This window comes from Colius striatus, chromosome 14 (assembly GCF_028858725.1).
Source record: "Colius striatus isolate bColStr4 chromosome 14, bColStr4.1.hap1, whole genome shotgun sequence".
Taxonomy (NCBI): domain Eukaryota; kingdom Metazoa; phylum Chordata; class Aves; order Coliiformes; family Coliidae; genus Colius; species Colius striatus.
This window is the reverse complement of record NC_084772.1, coordinates 2,677,259-2,698,670: the sequence shown is the minus strand read 5'-3', so window position 1 is coordinate 2,698,670 and position 21,412 is coordinate 2,677,259. Positions and strand designations below refer to the sequence as shown.

The following is a 21,412-nucleotide window of genomic DNA, read 5'->3' as shown; positions in this document are numbered from 1 at the left end:
CAGCCCTTTCTCCCCAGCCATGAGTGGCAGACACTGCCTGAGTGACCAGCACCACTTCCTGAGGGCTCAGTGCCACTGTGAATCTGGGGGAGAGTTTGGAGCACGTGGCCATGGCCCAGCCTCAGGTCCCAGTCACACAGATCACAAGGGCTGGAAGGGACCTGGAAAGCTCATCCAGTGCAACCCCTGTCAGAGCAGCACCACCTAGAGCAGGGCACACAGGAACTCATCCAGCTGGGTTGGAATGTCTCCAGAGAAGGAGCCTCCACAGCCCATCTGGGCAGCCCCTGCCAGTGCTCCCTCACCTCAGCAGGGAACAAATTCTGCCTTGTGTTGCTTTGGAACCTCTTCTGTTCCAGCTTGTCCCCATTGCCCCTTGTGCTGTCATTGGCCATCACTGAGCACAGCCTGGCTCCAGCCTCCTCACACCCACCCTTGATGGGTTTGTAACATGAATGAGCTCACCCCTCAGGCTCCTCCAAGCTGCAGAGCCCCAGCTCCCTCAGCCTTTCATCACCAGGCAGATGCTCCACTGCAGCATCTCTGTGGCCCTGCACTGAACTCTCCTTGCCAAAGGCTACATCTCACGCCCTGCTCAGCTGGTCCCACAGCCACCTGTCCCCTGGCAAGCCCAGCATACCCATCATCTTTCTTGCCCTTCCTCTTTAGCTTTGGGGAAGCCCTGGGGGATGCTTTGGCTTTCCAATCCTTCACAGGCAGCCTCTGTGTGGCCGCTTTGGCACCGAATCCAGCCGACGTGGAAGCCAAGCTCGCAACTTCATCATCGTGGTCACTAGGGAGGAAGAGCAGGGGACAGGACATCACTGGCAATACTGGACAGTGTTAGCCTTCACTAAGAGGAGGGGATTCACACTCTGCTCTCCATCCACACACACCCAGAACACCCAGCACCTTGTTCTTTAACACAGGCCTCTCCAGAGCTCAGCACGTGCTGCCCTGTTTCAATCGAGGTCTGCTCGGGCTCAGCTCGAGTGCTGCACCATGAGACTTGAAGGCTCTGCCTCAGGAGCCACTGTGCTTCAGGCAGAAACACCTCACTGCACACACACACACAGCTGGCAGGGAGCCCAAGCACAGCACATCCTCACAGCTGTACACACAGAGAGCACTTCACACAGCCAGTACAGTGGGAAGGAGGAGAAGCAGGTGGAGCCTGGGAAGCACGTGCTCCTCAGGACCTTGGAGCCTTCCAGCTACTGACCAGCCACTCAATACAGGCTGCACATGTCACTCTTGAATGTAGGGTGGATTAGAAACCCTGCCAAGCAGGGCAGAGCTTACCAGGCACACAGAACATGCCCATGGAGCTGCAGGGTGGATCCCGAGGGAGCAAAGGTGCCAAAAGCAAGAAACTAAGTCCTGAGATCCCCTTGCTGCCTTATCTGAGGCACAGGCTTTGGAAAGTGATTCCTTAGTGGCTTTCACTGGTAATTAAACCAAGCTTGGTCCATGCTTTTAGGAGCAGCACAGTCAAACCTTTCCCCACAGAGAGTCAACTGGGCAGTGCCCAGAGGCCAATCTACTCATCAGCTGAAGTCACAGAAGCTGGAGCACATGCACACATCAAGTCTGGAGACAAAGACATTCACCCCACAAGTGAAGGCTTGCTGGGGCCAGAAGCAGGACTGCAGCCTGAACTGAGTCCATGCAGGGTGAGAGAAGGGGCTGAGCACTCTGGTACCTTTGTTCTGCACTGGCATCCTGGCTGTCATGCTGCAGCAGGTGGTAGCTGTGGCGATGGTAGGAAGAGCTCTTGTGCTTTTCTTCAACCTCATCCCTTGGGCTAGAGAAGGAAAGAAAACAGCAGCATGAAAAGTCTCTTTTGCTCCAGTTTTCATGGCAGATCCTGACTGCAGGCCTAAGCCAAACAAACCCCTCCCACCTATCTGCACAGATCCAGAGTGCAGGGTTGCTCAGAGGCACCAAATGCTCAGGAGGGCCTTGGGAAGAGAGGAGTGGCTCAGTTCTGCTTCAGGCACCAACCAAGAACAACATCCCATCCAAGCAAGATGGGTAAGCCCCTACTCAGACAGGCAGTGCACTGTACTTCAGTCAACAGCATCACCTGGGGGTTGTCTTTCCTCAAGTAATACTGATCAGTGGGGCAGAAGCCAGCAGTTCTTCCAAGGTGTGAGGAGTACACAGGGTGTGCCAAGCCTGTGGGTTATAGCTCTAGCAACCAGAGCAGAGCTGCAACAGCAAATCCAGCCTGAGTCTCAGAAAGCAAATGACACGTGCTCCCAAGCCTTAAAGCAAGTCTCTCTGAGTCTCTCAGTGTGCAGGGAGGTCTTGAGACACAGATGAGCACTTGTTACTCACACACAGGCTTGACTGAGCTGGAATGTCAAAACCAACCTGTATCGATGCACAAGTGACACAGATACAGAAATACCCAACATGAGAAGCCCTGGAGAATTCAGAGGCAGGCTGGCTCCAGGGTTGTTGCTTCAGTTGAGGGTTGTATCAACTTCAAATCAGGAGCAGAAACAAGAGCACTGTGTACAGCTACAGCCAACACTGAGCCTAAACTGAGGCCACTCCTGAAGCAGCATCCTCAGATGTGGGAGCACAAGGTGAGACCTTTGATCTCACAGTTCTGATGGGAGCAAAGAGCCCTGCCTGGGGGCTGAGGGAGAGTCCTGTTGAGACAGAGGGTGTCTGCAGGCTCTGGAGGTGCATGCAGTCCTGGACCTGCCTGCTCCTGTCCCACTACAAGACAGGGATCAAGCTGTGTGAGGAATCCCAGCACTGCTCTGGCCTACCAGTTTGAAGCTGGTAAGCAGGCCTGTGTGAAGCTGGCCCACTCTGCCTGCCTGCTCCACACAGCCATTGCCATTCCCTTTCTCACTTTTTGAGCCCTTTATTTATCATTCTAGCTGCACAGAGCCTATCCTAGAACACAGAGATAGACTCAAACCTGTCAGTTATGTGCTAATGGACTCCTGCCAACAAGAGTCTGGAGGAATGCATCTACCTGGGGCACAAGGAACCTGGGGCACAAACAAGGCATCTGGGGGCACAAGGCACCTGGGGCACAAACAAGGCACAAACAAGGTACCTGGGGGCAAAAACAAGGCACCTGGGGCACAAACAAGGCACCTGGGGGCACAAACAAGGCACAAACAAGGCACCTGGGGCACAAGGCATCTGGGGGCACAAACAAGGCACAAACAAGGCACCTGGGGCACAAACAAGGCAGCTGGGGGCACAAACAAGGCACAAACAAGGCAGCTGGGGGCACAAACAAGGCACCAGGGGCACAAGGCACCAGGGGCACAAGGCACCAGGGGCACAAGGCACTTGGGACACAAACAAGGCAGCTGGGGGCACAAACAAGGCACCTGGGGGCACAAACAAGGCACCTGGGGCACAAACAAGGCACCTGGGGCACGCACAAGGCACCAGGGGCACAAGGCACTTGGGACACAAACAAGGCACCTGGGAGCACAAACAAGGCAGCTGGGGGCACAAACAAGGCACCTGGGGCACAAGGCACCAGGGGCACAAGGCACCAGGGGCACAAACAAGGCAGCTGGGGGCACAAACAAGGCAGCTGGGGGCACAAACAAGGCAGCTGGGGCACAAGGCACCAGGGGCACAAGGCACTTGGGACACAAACAAGGCAGCTGGGGGCACAAACAAGGCACCTGGGGCACGCACAAGGCACCAGGGGCACAAGGCACTTGGGACACAAACAAGGCAGCTGGGAGCACAAACAAGGCACCTGGGGCTACTTTCATTTCCAAACTAAAAAGGAAAACCCCACCCCAAGTGTCCTTTCTCAGGTGAACCTGGAGGCACATGAAGTGGACTTTTCACCTTCTTAACAGAGATTCTTTATGCTGCAAGGGGTGTTGGAGAGCAGGAGCTCTTAGAGCTGGCCACAAAGGCCACGGGGAAAGCTGAGCTGTCAGCTCCTCCAAAGCAAGGATGGAGAACTGCTCTGCTTTAAGCACAACAGCCAGCCAGCAACTGCACAAGTGGCAACAAAGTGCCCTAAGCAAGCCAAAAGCCAAGGGATTACCTGTCTGCCATGCTGTTCCTGGTCTCCCTGGTGATGTCAGGAGCTGCTGGCCACGGCTGCCCCACCACGCCGTCAGAGGCTGCGCTTTCCTGAGTTAAAGCTGTCTCCAGCAAGGACGGGGCGTTCAGTCTGTCCACCTCCACTGGAGGCATGTCCAAAGAGTGGTGGCCATGCTCTGAGTTGTGTCTGTTCCTGGGAGACAGGAGGTGCAGGGCTGAGGCAGCAGATGCCATGCTGTCTGTGTGGTGAGGGGGCTCCAGCCCCTCGGTGGGCAGAGCGGCCGGGGCGGGGGCGAAGCCGCGCTGCAGCGTCTCCGAGGCGATCTCGGGGATGTCCTGGGACAGGGCGGTGGAGGCTGAGGAGATGACATCAGGAGAGCGCTCACGGGTGGGAGAAGCCTGGGGCACCACTAAAGGTTCCACCTCCTGAAGTTCTAGGGCTAGGGAGGAGTTTCCTGGTGTGACCTGAAGGTAACAAAGCCAAATGGAAAGGGAAATCAAAGATCGTTCAAGGTGAGGTGGAGACGGCCCTGGGATGCTGGAAACAGCAGCTTCAGCCTTCCCTCACATCATCCTCATCACAGAGCTCAGGCAGGGTGGGGGGAGGTGAGGTGGATGGAGAGCTGAAGGACAGAGCCCAGAGGGGGGTGATCAATGGCACAGAGTCCAGTGTAAGGCCTGTGGCCAGTGGAGTTCCATAGGGATGGGTTCTGGGGCCAGTCTGGTTCAACATCTTCATCAATGACCTGGGTGAGGGGACAGAGGGACTCTCAGTGAGTTCCCTGATGGCACCAGACTGGGAGGACTGGCTGATTCACCAGAGGCTGTGCTGCCATTCAGCAGGATCTGGACAGGCTGGGAATTGGGCAGAGAGGAACCTGCTGAGGCTCAACAAGGACAAGGGCAGAGTCCTGCAGCTGGGAAGGAACAACCCCCTGCACCAGCACAGGCTGGGGGTGACCTGCTGGAGAGCAGCTCTGCAGAGACAGACCTGGGAGTGCTGATTGGTAATAAACTGACCATGAGCATCAATGTGCCCTCGTGGGCAAGGGGACAGTGGCAGCCTGGGGGCATCAAGAGTGTGGGCAGCAGGTCAAGGGAGGTTCTGCTCCTGCTCTGCCCTGCCCTGCTGAGGCCTCATCTGGAGTCCTGTGGCCAGTTCTGGGCTCCCCAGCTGCAGAGGGACAGGGAACTGCTGGAGAGAGTCCAGCACAGGGCCACCAAGATGCTGAGGGGACTGGAGCATCTTCCTTCTGAGGAAAGGCTGTGGGACCTGGGGCTGTTCAGTCTGGAGAAGAGGAGACTGAGGGGGGAGCTCATTAATAGTTACAAGTATCTCACTGGTGGGTGTCAGGAGATTGGGGCAGCACTTGTTTCTGTTGTATCCAGTGACAGGACAAGGGGTGATGGGATGAAGCTGCAACACAAACATCTCCATTGAAAGACAAGGAGAAACTGTGTCAGTGTTTGAGTGAGGGAGCCCTGGCCCAGGCTGCCCAGGGAGGGTGTGGAGGCTCCTTCCTTGGAGGGCTTCAAACCCCACCTGGACACGTTCCTGTGTGACCTGATCTAGGTGGGAGCTGCTTCTGCAGGGGTTGGACTGGATGATGTCTAAAGGCCCCTTTCAACCCCACCATGCTGTGATGATTCTGTGCTCCCACTCTGCTCTGCAGATGGGGAGTTGCCTCAAGACTTGTCACCTCAAGCCACTGCTGGTTTGAACACATTTTCAAAGGGAAGTGTAGCAGCAGCTCTGCCTCCCAGCTCTGCTCCAGGATCCCTCTCTTTGAGGGGAAAAAAAGTCACTTTAATGTGACCTCCTGGACTGAAAGTTGATTTTGATTTCAAACCTTCACCATCATCTGTGTCACATCCCACCTGGAAGGAGAAATGCAGGAACAGCAACTGATTCCTTCACACCTGACAGACCAACAAGGAAGAAGAAACCTTTCCAGGTGGGACTGCCTGCTAACCCAGAGGCTGACAACACCCAGCCACTGTGGCAGGGACAGCACAAGTCAGAGCTGTCTCCAGTTTTCACAGACACTGTTTTACACCAGGTCAAGTTCCATGAGCCCAGCTGAGGTGTGGCTGCAGATCTGTGCCAGCAGCAGTGCTTTCCAAAGGGCAGAGGTTGGCCTGTTAATACCCAAATGAGCCTAATTTCAGCCTGAGGTCCCTCAGCCCACGAGGAGAAGGGAGGGCACAGCATTTGGAGCCTTACTGGAACAGGTGCCTTTGGTGTCAGCTTGTCAGGGAGGCCTGGGATGAGGACTGAATGGCTCCTAGGACTAGTCTGGAGACTGCTGCTACTGCTGCTCAGTGTGAGGCTGGTGTCCAGCTGCATCTTGGGGCTCACAGTCAAGTCTTCTGCTGGCCTGTAGAAGACAGAGACACAACCAAATCAAGCAAGCCAACCTCATGATGCAGAACAGCACCAAACACTCGAGGTGAGGAGCTGGGATCCACACCCAAACTCCACTAGTATTGTCCAAGCCCTTGCTCTTCCCATTATGATCAGCTACTCTCCCTGTGAGCCAGCAGCTGCATCTCCCAGCCCACACACAGCCCAGGGGGATGACAAGTGGAAACAGAAGAAGAACCCATAAAGGGAGGCATCACAACCTTTTAGGCTTGAAGGTGTCAGTGAGAGGAAGGAGCAGCTGTACCTTCAGTGCAGCTGTACAGAGTGGAGGGAGAAGCAGGACACTACAGGATAGATCTTTGTCCTTTTCCCAGCCCCAGAAGTGAAGGGTTTTCCCACTTGCTGTGCAGCCCAACCATGACACTGAGAGTTTCCCCCAGTTCCCTCCCTGTCCTCTGTGGCTGCAGTGTTCTCTTACCTGTAAACAAGGGCAGTCCTTGGGGAGAAGCATGTGAAGCAACACAACTGAGATGCAATAAGAGGATCCCTACACTACTGTTGGCCCTTTGGATGACAACAGCCACGCTCCAAAGCTGCATCAGAGATGCAAAGAGCTGCCCACACAGGGATGCTGGGACTCAGGCCAGTTTCTAACTCCAGTTACTAACTCCTCTCCTCTCCTACATGATCCACTACAGCTCTGTGCCACTCTGAAGGACCACAGCAGCTCAGCTGCAGATGTATGACTTCATGCAAGGGGTGTTTACCTGGGCATAGAGGCATCAGTGACAGAAGTGCTACTCATGGCTGTGACTGCAGTCAGGGAACTGACACTGCTGCCTGGAGACACAGCAATCTGGAAGGAAACAAACACCCAGCAGTCAGGATGTGATAGAAGAGCCCAGCTGCAGTGCTGGCCAGAGCACACCAGCTTCAGAACAGCTTCTGAGGGGCTTTGGTGAAGGGGAAAAAACAATAGGTGAGGTGTGCTGCTAGGGTGCTCAGGTGCTGGTAAAGGCAAGCCCTAAAGGTCCTCATCACAAGCCACAGTTGCCCTCCCAACACAAAGTGGCACTCTACAGGGCTCTGCACCACATCCTCCTCTTTGTTCTCTGAGCTGGGCTGCTCTTGTCAAACTCTGTGGCCATTGGTAAGAGCAGAGTCTGTATGGTGCTTAGGTCCTGCACTGCTGATATGTGTAAGCAGAATGTCCCAGTGCATAACAAGAGGCATTGCTTATCTGGCTAGCACTGGAGAGCACAGGGGGACACACTGGCCCCCTCCACAGCTTCTGGCTACCAAGAAACACCTCCAGAGAATCAGAATCCCAGAATGCTGGGGGCTGGCAGGGCCCTGCAGAGCTGCTCCAGCCCCAGCCCCTGCTCCAGCAGCTTCCCCTGGCTCAGGGGGCACAGGAACGTGTCCAGCTGGGGTTGGAAACCTCCTGAGAAGGAGCCTCCACACCCTCCCTGGGCAGCCTGGGCCAGGGCTCCCTCACCTCAGCACCAAAGGACTTGCTCCTCCTGGGCCAGGGGAACTGTTTGTGTTGCAGCCTGTGCCCATCACCCCTTGTCCTGTCCCTGGGCACCACAGAGCAAAGCCCATCCCCATCCTCCTGACACCCACCCTTGAGGCATTTCTCAGCACTGCTGAGGTGCCCCTGAGCTCAGGCTTCTCTTCCCCAGGCTCAACAGCCCCAGGGCTGCAGCCTTTCCTCCTCACACACATGTTCCAGCCCCTCAGCACCTTGGGAGCCCTCCAACATAAGCACACCAGCACTCAGTTGGGAAAGCTGCTGTGGCCAAGCTGCTTACACCTCATGGTGTTTATGGCAGAGGGCAGAGACTGAGCTAAACTCAAGGCTGTGCCCACCCTACAGTGCTCCTGGGTGCTGGTGCCAGCAGGAAGAAGCCTGCCATGAAACAGGCAGCAGTGACAGGTCAAAATGAACAGTTACACTGTTTAAACTGAGCAGTGAGCTGCTCCTTGCAGCAAACATGTGCAACTATCACTCCATCCACAACTTCTCTGCCCTGGGACATCTCTGCAGTGGCTGCCCACCCTCAGGCAGGCAATCCACCCCTGCACTCAGCAACATCCCAGCCTTCAGGAGGACTTTAATTTACTGTTTGCTCCCAAGCTGTTGCAGGGTGGCTCTCTCATTAGTCACTTTGGCACCAACTCCATGTCTGCACATCTCCATGTGCTGCCCATCATCAGTCAGGCTCCTCCAGCACAGCTTCAAGCTGTGGTGACAACCACATGTTCATTCCTTGGAGGGGAAAGCCCTGCCTGAGGATGTGAGCTGTAAAGCAAGAATGTGTGAGTGGGCTTAAGACAAACTAAGTTGGATTCAGAGTGGCCCTTGCACAGCTTTTTGTTGGCATTAGCAAGGAGGGGCAGCAGAACCCTGCACTGAGCTGGACACATGCACAGTGGCACCTCAGGAACTGATGCTCATCTCACACAGCCTGAGGAGGAACTCTGGGCTTTCTGGCTGCTCCATCAGAGCTCCACTGAGGACTGAATGCTTATGTTATTGTTCTTCACCAGGAAACTCTGCCATCCCTTGCAGAGATCACCAATGAATGCTTCACGTGCTTCTTGACACCAAAATCCCTGGTGCAAGCACTGGACACTTGACTTCTGTGCAAATCAGGGTCTGCTGTGTTAGACTGACAAACAACCCCCAGCTACTGCACTGATAACTGGCAGATCTCATGCAGCTGATGTCACAGTCCCATCTGCTCCCTGACTTCACACATGCCTCCCCACAGGATCCCATCAGGCTGGATGTGCAAAGCTGGCATATTTCCTTCCATTATGATTCCATCCCAACCCCAAACAGCACGTGTAAACCACTAAGAGCAGCCTTCCAGCTTACATGCAGCTCCTCAGCACCTTATTTGGCAGTTGGGTGAGTTATTTCTGCACAACACAGCCACACCAGCAGTTTGTTGCACTGGCAACACCAGCTCAGGCCAGTTTAACCCTGGCAACATGTCCCTGCTCAGCTCGAGGTGCAGTTTCTCCATGTGCTCTGCTCTCAGCCAGGATGGCCTAGAAATAGTTCCCAGAACAAAACCCAAACCCACTCCCTGTGCCACCACCAACTGGTTACCTGTTGAAGGGATGTACTTGGTGTCATGAATGCATCTGGAGTCATCAGCTTAGGTTTGGCATCGTTTGAGAGAGAAAGGAAGTCTGCTGGTACGGGCAGGTCAGCGATACGCCGCAGGTCTGGCTGGGAGCCATGCACTGAGCCCTTTTCAGATCCCAGCCCTTCTGTGCCTAGATCAGCCATGTGGTCTGGAAAGGCTTCCCACAGAGAAACACACATCCATTTACAGGAACTTCCCAAACAACTGAAGCTTTCATTCCATCAAGCATTAACTCGTGTCCCTGCCAGCCACGCTGGTTTCTAAAAGGAAGGAGCAAAAGCCCTGCAACACCCTCATCAAAGCTTGGGACAAGGCAAACCCTGTGTTGCTCTTTAAATGCTAAAGGGTGGGTGTTATCAAGCTTTGATAATAAGGGATCCAAACTTCCTTTCTTCCCTCAATGCAAAGGTCAGTTTAACAGCCACATCCCAGGCTGGTGAATGAACCGAGGGAGCACACGACACACAGCCCAGTCCCCTCTGCTCCCAAAGCTCTGCTGCCACTCTCATCTCTTCCACAAGAGACAAGCATCAAGTTTCTGGCACAAGTGTTAACTCAAGATATGCACAAAGCATCTGCAGTCCCAGCCACGCTCCATACTCATGCTGGGGTCTAACCACGTGGCCTGGCCTCACAGTTAGTCCACATTCAGAATCCTTTAGGCAATGACACCGCTGCACACAAAGCCACCCCCTCCTGCTGTCCCCTCCATCACTTTCAAAGGCTCAGCAACACTGAAGATGAACACAAATGCTCACCAAACTCTTCATGAGAGCCATGGGGAGGCATGGATGTGCTCACATCTGGGCTGTGAAGAGGCTGGAATCTGATCTGCACGTCCTGTAGGGCCCTGAAAAACAAAACCAAACCAGACCAGGCATCTCTGATTACTTTGGGAACCATACAGGGAAGACCAAAGCTCAGAAGATTCCTCTTCACAAGCTGATTCCTTTTCCTGCCTGTGACAGCAGCAGTGGAAGCTGCTCCTCACTCAGTATGTCACCTAGTTTTGGCACCCAGAGCATTCAAGAGATGTTTGCAAGCACTTACACATGAGCACAGCTCGTGTGTACTCAGGGTGACACAAATACCACGTGCAGGGCCACTTTCTGCTAAGGCCAGACTGGACACACCACAGCCAGAAGCTTCTGTGGGTCCAAGGAGCTTTTGTTATGAGCAAAAGGAATTTGGTGAGTTCCATTTCTACAGCTCAGTGCAGGATGAGGACAACCACAGCCATGGACAACACAGCTGCTACACGTACTCACTTGGTGTGCACACAGAAGAGTTTGATCAGCACGCCTGCTGCTGACTCCACAGCTCCAGCTCCCTGAGCACCTTCTGCAAACAAAGCACCAAAACACCATCAGAGCAGATGGAAGCAGCAGCACAGGACCAGCAGGACACAGCTTCATCACTTCTCCACTTCAGGGGTGGATTCATCCTGGGAGAACATATCCTACACCTCCCTTTACTATGTGAGGCCAATCAGATTTGCTCCAATTCAGCCAATTAAGCCTCAAAACAAAGAAGAAGATAATAAAAAGGGTGAAGAGGAGGAAGCTGAGGTCTGGAACCACCATCAATTTGTCCCTGCTGTTGAAGTGGCTGGTTGGGTATAGTTTAAGAGACATACACTAGCTTATATGATACAGATGGTGAGACTCAACCATCCTTCCTGGCCATAAACAACTGTAGTTATGAAGAGCTCTGCAGTAACTTCCAGTCAGCCAGCACTGACCAATTCACCCATCCCCTGTGCCAGTGTCACTGCTAAGAAAGCTAAAGAGGCTGAGAAGATACACCTAACTCCAGTCCCAGTCTGCTCACCTACCTAGGACTGTTTGCTGCTGCATTTCACAGCAACACAGTGACAGCAGCGTGAATGAAGTGTTGCTGTGGTCAGCAGCTGGCACAGGGAAGCACACCACACAGCCTGCAAGCTTCCCAACAGCATGTTGGTGCTATTCAAAGCATCATTCCAAACTTTACTAACAGAAAGGCAGGAGCTGAGCAGCTTGAAACCAGCTGCCTGTAGAAGAGGGGCAGTGAAGAAGGAATGCTTGCACAGGACACTTCTCCACAGGGTTTCATTGCAGTGGCAATCAGAGATCTCACCTGTCTCTCCTCTAGAGGAGTTACTTGTTTCTTGCTGTTACAAGAAGCTTTGTGGCTTGGTAATATAGCTTCCAGTCAGGATGGAGAACACTGCCACCCTTTCCCTCACCTCAGCCTGCCTGCTGTCCTCATGTCTGTCACAGCTGGGGCAGGCTGATTCCCAGTGTTTCCCCAGACCACGTGCTCACACCTCTGATGTGTAACTAATGCAGGGTTTACTGAGGCAAGTACTCACAGAAATACATCCTGCCAGGTCTTCCAGGAACCCCTGTGCTCCTGTGAGGCTGCATCAAGCTGTGCTGGGGAGGGACTCAGCCCCTGGCTGCCAGGGGATGTTGTTCCCTGTGTTCTGCTCAGGGGGCAATGGTGTTACACAGCCCTGAAAGCATTGTGGCTCAGATACTGAGCAGCTCATCTGGTATCTTCACCCATGCAGCACTCCCTTCAGCCCACACAGCCCTGGAGTGCCTTTTTAATACCACAAAAAGCCCAGGGGAGTGTGGGTGGTAGGGAGCAATGGCTACACACAGGGCTGGGAGGTCTGGGTTGGGTATTAGGAACACATCTTCTTTAGGCCAGAGTGCAGCCCTGGGACAGGGAACCAGAGCAGAGGCAGAAATGTCATGTTTGAGGCCCTTTGACAGCTAACTAGAAGAAGCCATAGGTAACCCAATCTCCCACTAGCAATAGTCCTGCTTCAAGTTGCAGGTTGGACCAGAGTCTTCCAGAGGCCCATCACAGCCAACCCTACTGTGCTCCTGTGAAGGATTCTAGCCACACAGGATGCCTTTTGTACAGACCAAGAGAAGACAGGCAGCCTTTCATGAGAAAGCCAGTCAAGGAAGACATCTTGATCTCCCAGCAGGCAAATTCTCTGCATCACCTACCTACACTCAAGTTGTCATTCTCCTCTTCTGCTGGGAGCACTTCAGTGTGCCTGAGCCGGCAGCGGCTCACGGCCTGGATGCCAAAGCTCAGCACTGGGTGGGTGAGGAGGAACTCTGAGATGGAGCTGAAGTAAGCTTTGCCCTCCTCTTGGTTCTGCATCAGCTCCATCACATACAAGACCTGGAGGGATTAGAAACAGTAGGTCACTGAGCTTTCAGAGCAGACTGTGTGTGTGAGGGGCTGTGAAGTGGCACCTGGAGGAGACTGGGAACAGTGGGAAGAAGGTGAGGAATGAAGCCTGGGCCACTGGAAACCAAACACTCAAGGGAACCACAGTAAGTACATTCCTATCTGAGTCAGTGCTGATCAGGAACTCAGTCCTACTGTGCCAGGCACAGGTTCCTCCAGATGAGAGCTTCTCTTTAGGGTGAGAAGTAATCCTTAAGGCTCCTCAAGATTACTCAGTCGATTGGCACTGCTTTTCATCTTATGGTGAAATAGTTAAGACCAACCTCTGCATTTTTGGTTATTAATGTGTAAATCCTAGACCCAGGCAACAGAAGCACTCACCCAGATGGGCAGTTGGCTTTCTGTCACCATTAGCACACAGCCAGCAATGAAATGAGCCACCTACTTTTCTCTGCACGTCGCTCAGTATCAGATATTCAGCAGAGAGGTCCAGGCAGACTTTCAGGCTGGGAAGAATACTCATGGAGCTGAAGATGTCAGGAGAAAAGCTAGATCCACAAACAAGAGGTTGGGAGGGGGAGTGCAGGAAGCAAGGTAGGTTAGCACAACCAGAATAACTGCTGTGAAACTGCATTAGTTAAAAACCCCCACCCAACAAAAGCCCCACAACACCTCAAGGAGTTTTACACCCACATGTCAGTGCAACCACCCACTAGAACAAGACATCACTGGAGAATGAGTGCTGAGTTCAGCTGAGAGAACTCATCAGGGACATCACATAGGATCTAGTTGGGAGTTCTGGACATGGAAACGACAGATGCCAGTTTGTTGTTCCTGAAGACATTCTGCACTCGTGGCAGGACAAGAGCCAATGCTACAGATGTAAAACCAAAAAGCCACCAAGCCAAAACAACCCTTCTGTAGGTTTTGGGCTGTCTGTGGGATGAGGTGGGAAAAGCAGCACCTGGCTGAAGTGTCTCTGCATGTGACTAGAGAGGGCAAGAGCCACCAGCAGAAAGGTAAACTCAGGGAACATCAGCTGAGTGTAGGGGTAGGCTAGAGCACAATTTGAACTTCTGCACCTACATGGCTCAGCAAATAAGCCTTGTAGAGTTGCTTCAGCACTGCCAACATAGCAGCTTCTCATTATTTGTGTCAGATAAAGCAGTAGCAAGCACTCCAGTGTGCAGTTTGGGATGCCTCTCCTCATGCTCCACCCAAGCCTGTGCTCTACACACCAAAGTGAAGACAGGTCTTGGTGACACCAAGGAGACTGTATACAAGGATCAACACCCCCAGCCTTGCCAAAGCTTGACCTGACAGTCCACCACAGCCCTGATAGCTTACAAAAAGAACAAGGATCACCCTTGCAAAGGAGGAACACTTGGAAATAGAGAGCTTTGTTCCAAGCCACCCCTCAGAGGCCACCCAGCCCCTCAGGGGAGCTGGCAGACTCACCGGACAGTCTGCAGACAGGTCCAGGATACAGTGCACCACATCTTCAGCTCTCTGTTCTGATCTGCTCCTGTGATGAGAAATCTCCAGAAGGGAACCCTGCAGAATTAAATTCTCTTCAAGATCTGCTCCTTCCCAGAAAGACATTCCCCACAAAGGTTCCTCACAAGCTGTCCATAGTTGATTTTGCCCAACTGTGTCTTAATGGTCCCAGGAAACCTCAGCTCCTGAGGCAGATTAGAAACCACTACAGCTCTCAAGAGCCTTAAGGCCATAACTGGCTGAAGAGAGAAGAACAAGGAAGAACAAACCCCCACAGAACTTTTTAATCAGCTGCACTAGAAATGTGAAGGACAAGAGGCCAGTTAAAACTGCCCAGACCATCAACCTGAAAGGGCTCTTCAACTGACTCTCATTGCTTTCACTGAGCTGGCACACTAGGATTAAGGTCACTTTAGGCTGTGCTCCAGAGCCTTACCTATTTCTCTTATCACTGGAAAACTGACTACAAAGAGGACAGGACTTGTTGCTGCCACAGCACTGAGTTTTACAGCAGTACAATGCAGATGCCAGGAACCCTCCAAAGGCTGAGTTAGGAGACACACCTAAACTCTGCCAATGCAAGTACAGGATTAGGGACTTACTCTGGGTCTTGTTTTTTATGGTTGTCACAGAAGAGCAGGCAGGAAAGAGGTCTACCATCGTGGGGTTTCCACTCATGAAGACACCTGGGAAAGAATCAGAGCAGGTGCAGGGAGCAGGAAACAAGGAATAGATCTTCAAACCCCACCTGGACACGTTCCTGTGTGACCTGATGTAGGTGGGAGCTGCTTCTGCAGGGGGTTGGACTGGATGAGCTCTAAAGGTCCCTTCCAGCCCCACCATTCTGTGATTCTATAAGGTGGGCACTGAACACACGACCCTTTGCCCAAAGACAGTATTAAGTCAGCATCCACCAAGTGTTATCTGCTTGCAGCTCTTTCCAGGATCATGGAAAACAAAGGGATCACAGCCCATGCAGCCACAGATTGTGGCCAAAACCACCCCAAAAGAGAACACACGTGGCTATTTGGTTTGTTGCCTTACCAAGGGCACAACACATAAAGAGCAGATAACTCTGAGAGGAAGCTTTCTGCATTTATGTGACTACAGCCTGTGCAAAGCCAACAACTCCCACTTCTAGACACAGCTCTCTGCTTCCTCCCCCTCCCCACAAGCCCACCAGTCCCCAAGAGTGTGGGATGTTCAGTGCAACAAATGACTTCATCAAGGTTTGCCCTCAACCTTTTCCCCATGGCCTGAGAAGGACTGTGGCAGGTGATTCTGTACCTTGGCTCATCTTGCCCCTCAATATAGATCTGCCAGAACTTGACAAAGCCATCGTGGCTGGCTGTGGCCAACACAGTTCCATCTGGAGAAAGTGCTCCTTCACTCAGGCACTGCACAGAAAGGGGGGAAAGGAACCAAAGACATGGAGAAGTCATTTGATAGCTCTTCAGGGAGAAAGTGCTCTTTCTTCAAATGGGCATTTGAGTAAGTCTGGCAGAAACCACTCTCCCCTCCTGTACTAACAGCCATGTCACCAGGCACCCTCATACTTCACAGGAGAACTGAGAGGACTTCTCTTTGGTAATCTTAACTAATCATCACTTATCCAGACAGCTGCTCTTCCCCCTGTTACTCATGTTATGAACAGAGCTCATTTTGGTTTGGGATCTTCTGGCTTTTGAGGGTCATGTTGTTTCCCCCATTGTACTTGTTGATGTGATATAATGACTTTTGTCAGCATCCTGCTCCAGAAGTGAACTTGGGACTCTTTGCAGTTGTTCCTTTTATATCTGAAGTATCACCCACTGGATGCTCAGCTGCAGCCCTGGGTCCACTGTACTCAGAGATACAACTCTAATCATGACAGAGATCACAGGAGGACAAAGATGACATTGGGCTAAGCTGCCCCCACTGCTCACCCAGCAGGAAAACACTGCAGTGTTAAGTGCTCATCTACCAGGAGATGGAAGGGAATAGCTGAAATATCACCCAGGTTGTCCAACAGGCCCTTGGATACATGTTGGGCCCTTGGGTGTGTTTTTTCAAGAGCCATTTTCCAAGTAAATGAACTACAAATTCACCTCAGCTCTTTAAACAAAGGGCTCCTCACCACTAGCACATGCACACAGCCAGCAGGCTGGGGATGGCAGTGGGGATGGGGATGGACAGCCAACTGCCCTGCAGCTCCTGGGACATTATAACCCAAACAAAACCTGTGTAGAGATCAGCTGTGTGATGGTAGCAAAGCAAACCAAATGGCTCTGTTACCGTGCTGTGGCCTTTCACCACGATGAAGCCCTCTTTGATGCTTGGCACTTCCACTGGCCAGGAGCTGTTGTTTGATCTGATAATGTCCAAATCCCACACCTCTGCCTGGAAAACAAACATGTGGCCACACAGGTTTTACTTCTACAAGCACAGGTCTGACCCAGGGGAGAACTTCTTACATACTTACCTTACACCCTCCCACACCAGCCCATCGCCAAGGAGCTGACATGACCCTTCCCATTTCCACCCAGGCTGGCCACCAGATGTTTGTCTGGCACCCAGACATGAGCAGGTACAGGGCATTGCTCTTGGCAGTTGTAGCTGCTGCTCACCAAGCTCCCTCTCCTGGGAAGTGGCTCAGCCTGAGCAGATCATTGATGCTCCTGGCCCTCCCTGAGGCTTCTAGTGCTCCTGCTGTCTAATGGTGAGCACAAGCCACCACTTTCCTTCCTCCCAAGTCCCAGAGGAAGATCAGCATGACCTCTCCTCAGAAGAGAGGAACCCCCACACCCCATATTATGGGAGGATGCCCAGCACTAGACAGGAGCCTTTCCAACTCTAGCCATGTTGGCTCTTGATTCACTAGCCTCTCCCTCTAATGGCAATAAGAGACAAAAGCAGAGCTTCCTTACCCTGTCCTCGTGCAACAAGGCCAAGGTCTGACTTCCCTCTTCACCACTCTCCTCATTATCATCTGGGATGAAAGGACACCAGATGATTCTTCGAGAGGTGTTCAGTGGGGTGTTGTCAGGTCTCTTGATGTTAACCAAGATCTCCTCTCTGATCACCATGGTTAAGAACCACAACATGCTGGCAGTGCTGCTAACACTCAGCAACAACCCATTCAGGTTTAGGCCTCCAGTAAGTACTATTAAAGCTCAAGCTCTTTAGGATCTTAAGCAGCTTTGCTCCAGTTGCTTAACAAATGATGGTGCACAGTTAGAATCAACAAGCTACAACATCAGATGTCACATCCCACAGACTGATGTGCTCCCCAAAAACCCTGGACAAGTCACTCCCAGCAATTACAAGATGGGAGGGGAATGAGTCAAACACTGGGAATAAACTTCAGGACCACAAAAGAAGGGGGATGAGAGGTTTGGAAGGAAGACAGTGAGCTGAAGGAAAGTATTACCTCCTCTTCCCCATACCAGTAACTAAGGAAAAGAGCTAGAAGCAGACAAGAGCAGAAAGCTTTGACACATGGTTGAGGTGATGCTGTCCAGGTTGGAAGTAAGGCCAAGGAGTACAGACTGACACTTCTCACTGAATACTTCTGCCTGGACCAGCACTGAGCTCTTGCTGCTAGAATTTCAAGTTACAGACAATGACAGGTACTAACTGTGCTGGAAACAGGCACAGGGCAATTTTTGTCCTTCCCCTGGCAAGCTGCTCTTCTGCAGAGGCTAGGGAAGGAGAGGCAGAGCTGAGGCTGCACTCACATCACACACACACTGTTTGGAGCTGCATGGTGGCAAGATACTGGATTTTTTCTTTCTCCATGGCCAGGCGCCACACAAAAAGGTTGCCAGCCTCATCCAGGCATGCCAGCTGGTTGGAGTTGAGATGAGCAAATGCCAGGTCTGCCACAGCACCCGTGAAGCCCTTCAGCAGCGTCCGCTCTGCGGTGCTGATGCTCAGCACCCTCACCATGGCAGAGCCGTTGCTGGCAGCTGTGGAGAGGACAGAGGGAGAAGTCACCACAGAATCACAGAATGCTGGGGGCTGGCAGGGCCCTGCAGAGCTGCTGCAGCCCCAGCCCCTGCTCAAGTAGCTTCCCCTGGCTCAGGGGGCACAGGAACGTGTCCAGGTGGGGTTGGAAACAACCTGAGAAGGAGCCTCCACACCCTCCCTGGGCAGCCTGGGCCAGGGCTCCCTCACCTCAGCACCAAAGGACTTGCTCCTCCTGGGCCACTGGAGCCTCCTGTGTTCCAGCCTGTGCCTGTTTCCCCTTGTGCTGTCCCTGGGCACCACAGAGCAAAGCCCATCCCCATCCTCCTGACACCCACCCTTGAGGCATTTCTCAGCATTGCTGAGGTGCCCCTGAGCTCAGGCTTCTCTTCCCCAGGCTCAACAGCCCCAGGGCTGCAGCCTTTCCTCCTCACACACATGTTCCAGCCCCTCAGCATCTTGCTGGCCCTGCACTGGCCTCTCTCCAGCAGTTCCCTGTCCCTCTGCAGCTGGGGAGCCCAGAACTGGCCACAGGACTCCAGATGAAGCCTCAGCAGCGCAGAGCAGAGGGGGAGCACAACCTCCCTGGCCCTGCTGCCCACACTCTTCTCAATGCCCCCCAGGATGCCCTTGGCCTTCTTGCCCACAAGGGCACTTTGCTGCTCATGTTTAGCCTGTTATCAATCAGAACTCCCAAGTACCTCTCTGCAGAGCTGCTCTCCATCTACCTGTGCAGGTTCCCCATGGGGCTGCCTTTGTTTCCAGCTGTTGACTTGTCATTTCCAGCACCCACTTGCCAGCAGCTGCCACTGGCAGCACACTGGAAACCTGTACTGATAGACACCAAGCTAAGAAGCTCTTCCAAGTCACAAGGCACATGCACAGATATTCACTGCACTTCTCAGCTTTGGTGCACAAGACTTGGAACTGCAGCACCAAGAAGGACTCTGCCTGGGCCAAGCTTAATTTCCTGTATCTTCTGTTCCTTGAGCACCACAAGTTCAAGCTTTTGAGCTTCTAAGTTCAAGTTTTCTACTTGGAAAGAAGGCAACAGGAGTTGACTTCTCATAATAGCCATCTCAGGGAAGATGCTTTCATTACATGCAAGGCCTAAATCTTTACCCTGAGCTCATAACAAAGCCATCAAACCCCTAAGTCTGCCCTCCTGTGCCAGGGAATTAAAATGAATTGCAACTTTTACTTTCAGTAAGAGGAGAAAAGGACTCACTGAGAGGCAAATACACCTTCTGTGAGGGGAATGTAAACAGCATCATCACTCACCTGGCAAGAAGCACTGCCTTTTGGTTTGCATGACTAACAAGAACATGCTTGAAGCATGCACATACCAAGCAGTTCCCAGCTTCCCCACTTCAGCCAGGCATCACTATAACACAGCCAGTCTCATGGAGACCACGTTGCTCCCACTTCTGGAAGCCCAGGGCAGCCCTAGCAGGCCACTCAGCTTTCCACTGAGTCACTGCAGCCAAGGTTTAATATATTAACTAAGGGTGAGACACCCTAAAGCTGCTCAGAAGTAACCTCAGCTAGGGAAAAAAAACCACAGAAGCACAGTAGAGGATTTCCTCAAAGGCCAAACTGATGGGTGCTAGAACTGAGGAGGAAGGAAAGAGCTGATGGAGCCCCAAATACTGTGTGCTTGTGAGAGCAGAAACAGACACTGCAGGTGGCTGAGCATTCACTTGTATCAGAAAGGTTGTGAAACAACCTTTCCCTGCACTGTTCTGCTTTTCTCTCCCTTCCTATTGCAAAATACACTGCATCTGCATTGCTCTTTGGCTCCTCTAAACTCAGCCTTAACCTCAAACTCCAGATTTGTGCAAGTAAATCAATCAGAAACATTTACCTGCCCAAATTACCACGGGGCTGTCTCTGGGGCTGGCTACACAGGAGCTTGTTTGCTGGACACATGATTAATTAGAGGAGTGAGCTGAACATCAGGGAAGCCAATGTAGCCTCTCAACTTTTCCTCCACCCCCACTGATTCCTTCTCTTTCTTCTATGCCTAAGTCCACAGAAGCTTTCTGTCTCAGCAGAAACTCTCCTTACCTGCCCAACTCTTCCCTCCCCTGTAGCTCCAGCATTGCAAGATGTGTTTCAATTATTGCCAGTTACCTTCTTCCAATGCCAACTTGGTCTCTTTTAGAGAAACACAGAGCAAAAGAACACAAATCACACCCAAGACAAGAAGGTGTCTCACCTCTAATGGCATAGGCCAGGTAAGAGTTTGAAACAGCTATCAGATTGCCATAATAGTATTTCTGCTCCCAGTCATATCTAGCAACAGGCTGTATTTTCACCTGCTCAGGAGAAAGAAAACAAACCATGAGAAATGTCTGGAATTGACTTTTTCCTGGAACAAACAGACAATTTCCTCTGGGGAAGATCTGTAATGCTTACCAGGAACCTGGTAAGGAGAATTGCACACTCAATGCCAGGGAGCAGAGCCCTGAACATTCAGGGTTCTGGAGGCTGATGAGTGTTTCCTTCCACTGCAAGGAGTGGAACTCACTGAATTTGTTATGCTGCAGAAGGACACTCCACCCTGCCAGTACAGCAAGGCAGCTTTTACCTCTTTATTAGCACTGCCTCTGGGTTCCCAGCTCCTGGAAACCTTTCTCAAGTACAGAACTCACTTGCTTTTGAGTTTTAATACTGCTTCCAAGAAACTGAGCCCTGGTCTTATTCCTTAACCATTATCTTTGTGAGCAAAGAGCTGAGGAATACTATGGAAATGATGGCAGCAACCCTCCCTTTCAGTTTCATCTCCAGTGTTACCTAGAAAGAACTATAACAACATGGCACAGGGTTCATTTGCAGTTTCTGTGGTCCCTTAATTCACTGCACATCAAGGAACAAGAATGACATCATATGGAAAGGGGATGAGAGGATCAGAACTGGAGCTCTCTGTTCTAACTGCCAGTTCTGAGCACATCTCAGCACTCTGCTACAGCACTAGTTCTTATCTCAGCATCTTGGTTCTTCTGCAGCTCCCATCTGTTGGGTGGAATCCTCAGCAGGACTGAGAGCAAACTGTCAGGAGCAACCCTCCCTCCAGTGAAGAAAGGATCAGCAGGGAAAGCTGGGTTGTGAGGAAAGGGAGCTTTCCCAGGAGCCTACAGCCCAGGTCATGGATTTATTCCTGAAAAGTCAGAGGACAACTTGTCCAGCCTCTGCAATAACAGTA

General features: G+C 52.2%; 1 protein-coding gene across 1 annotated transcript in view; it reads right to left on the bottom strand.

The window, feature by feature from the left end:
* Positions 1-21,412, bottom strand: part of EDC4 (enhancer of mRNA decapping 4) — a 38,598-nt gene that overhangs the window by 10,538 nt on the left and 6,648 nt on the right. The window contains exons 4-20 of the mRNA XM_062007551.1: positions 20,426-20,525; positions 18,020-18,209; positions 17,169-17,316; positions 16,537-16,641; positions 15,550-15,659; positions 14,865-14,948; positions 14,224-14,319; positions 13,211-13,313; positions 12,576-12,756; positions 10,839-10,911; positions 10,329-10,420; positions 9,531-9,727; positions 7,177-7,265; positions 6,269-6,422; positions 4,046-4,509; positions 1,703-1,804; positions 641-793 (exon numbers count right to left, since the gene is read on the bottom strand). Of these exons, the coding sequence (XP_061863535.1) occupies positions 641-793; positions 1,703-1,804; positions 4,046-4,509; positions 6,269-6,422; positions 7,177-7,265; positions 9,531-9,727; positions 10,329-10,420; positions 10,839-10,911; positions 12,576-12,756; positions 13,211-13,313; positions 14,224-14,319; positions 14,865-14,948; positions 15,550-15,659; positions 16,537-16,641; positions 17,169-17,316; positions 18,020-18,209; positions 20,426-20,525 (2,441 nt within the window). The remainder of the gene's footprint in view (positions 1-640; positions 794-1,702; positions 1,805-4,045; positions 4,510-6,268; positions 6,423-7,176; positions 7,266-9,530; positions 9,728-10,328; positions 10,421-10,838; positions 10,912-12,575; positions 12,757-13,210; positions 13,314-14,223; positions 14,320-14,864; positions 14,949-15,549; positions 15,660-16,536; positions 16,642-17,168; positions 17,317-18,019; positions 18,210-20,425; positions 20,526-21,412) is intronic.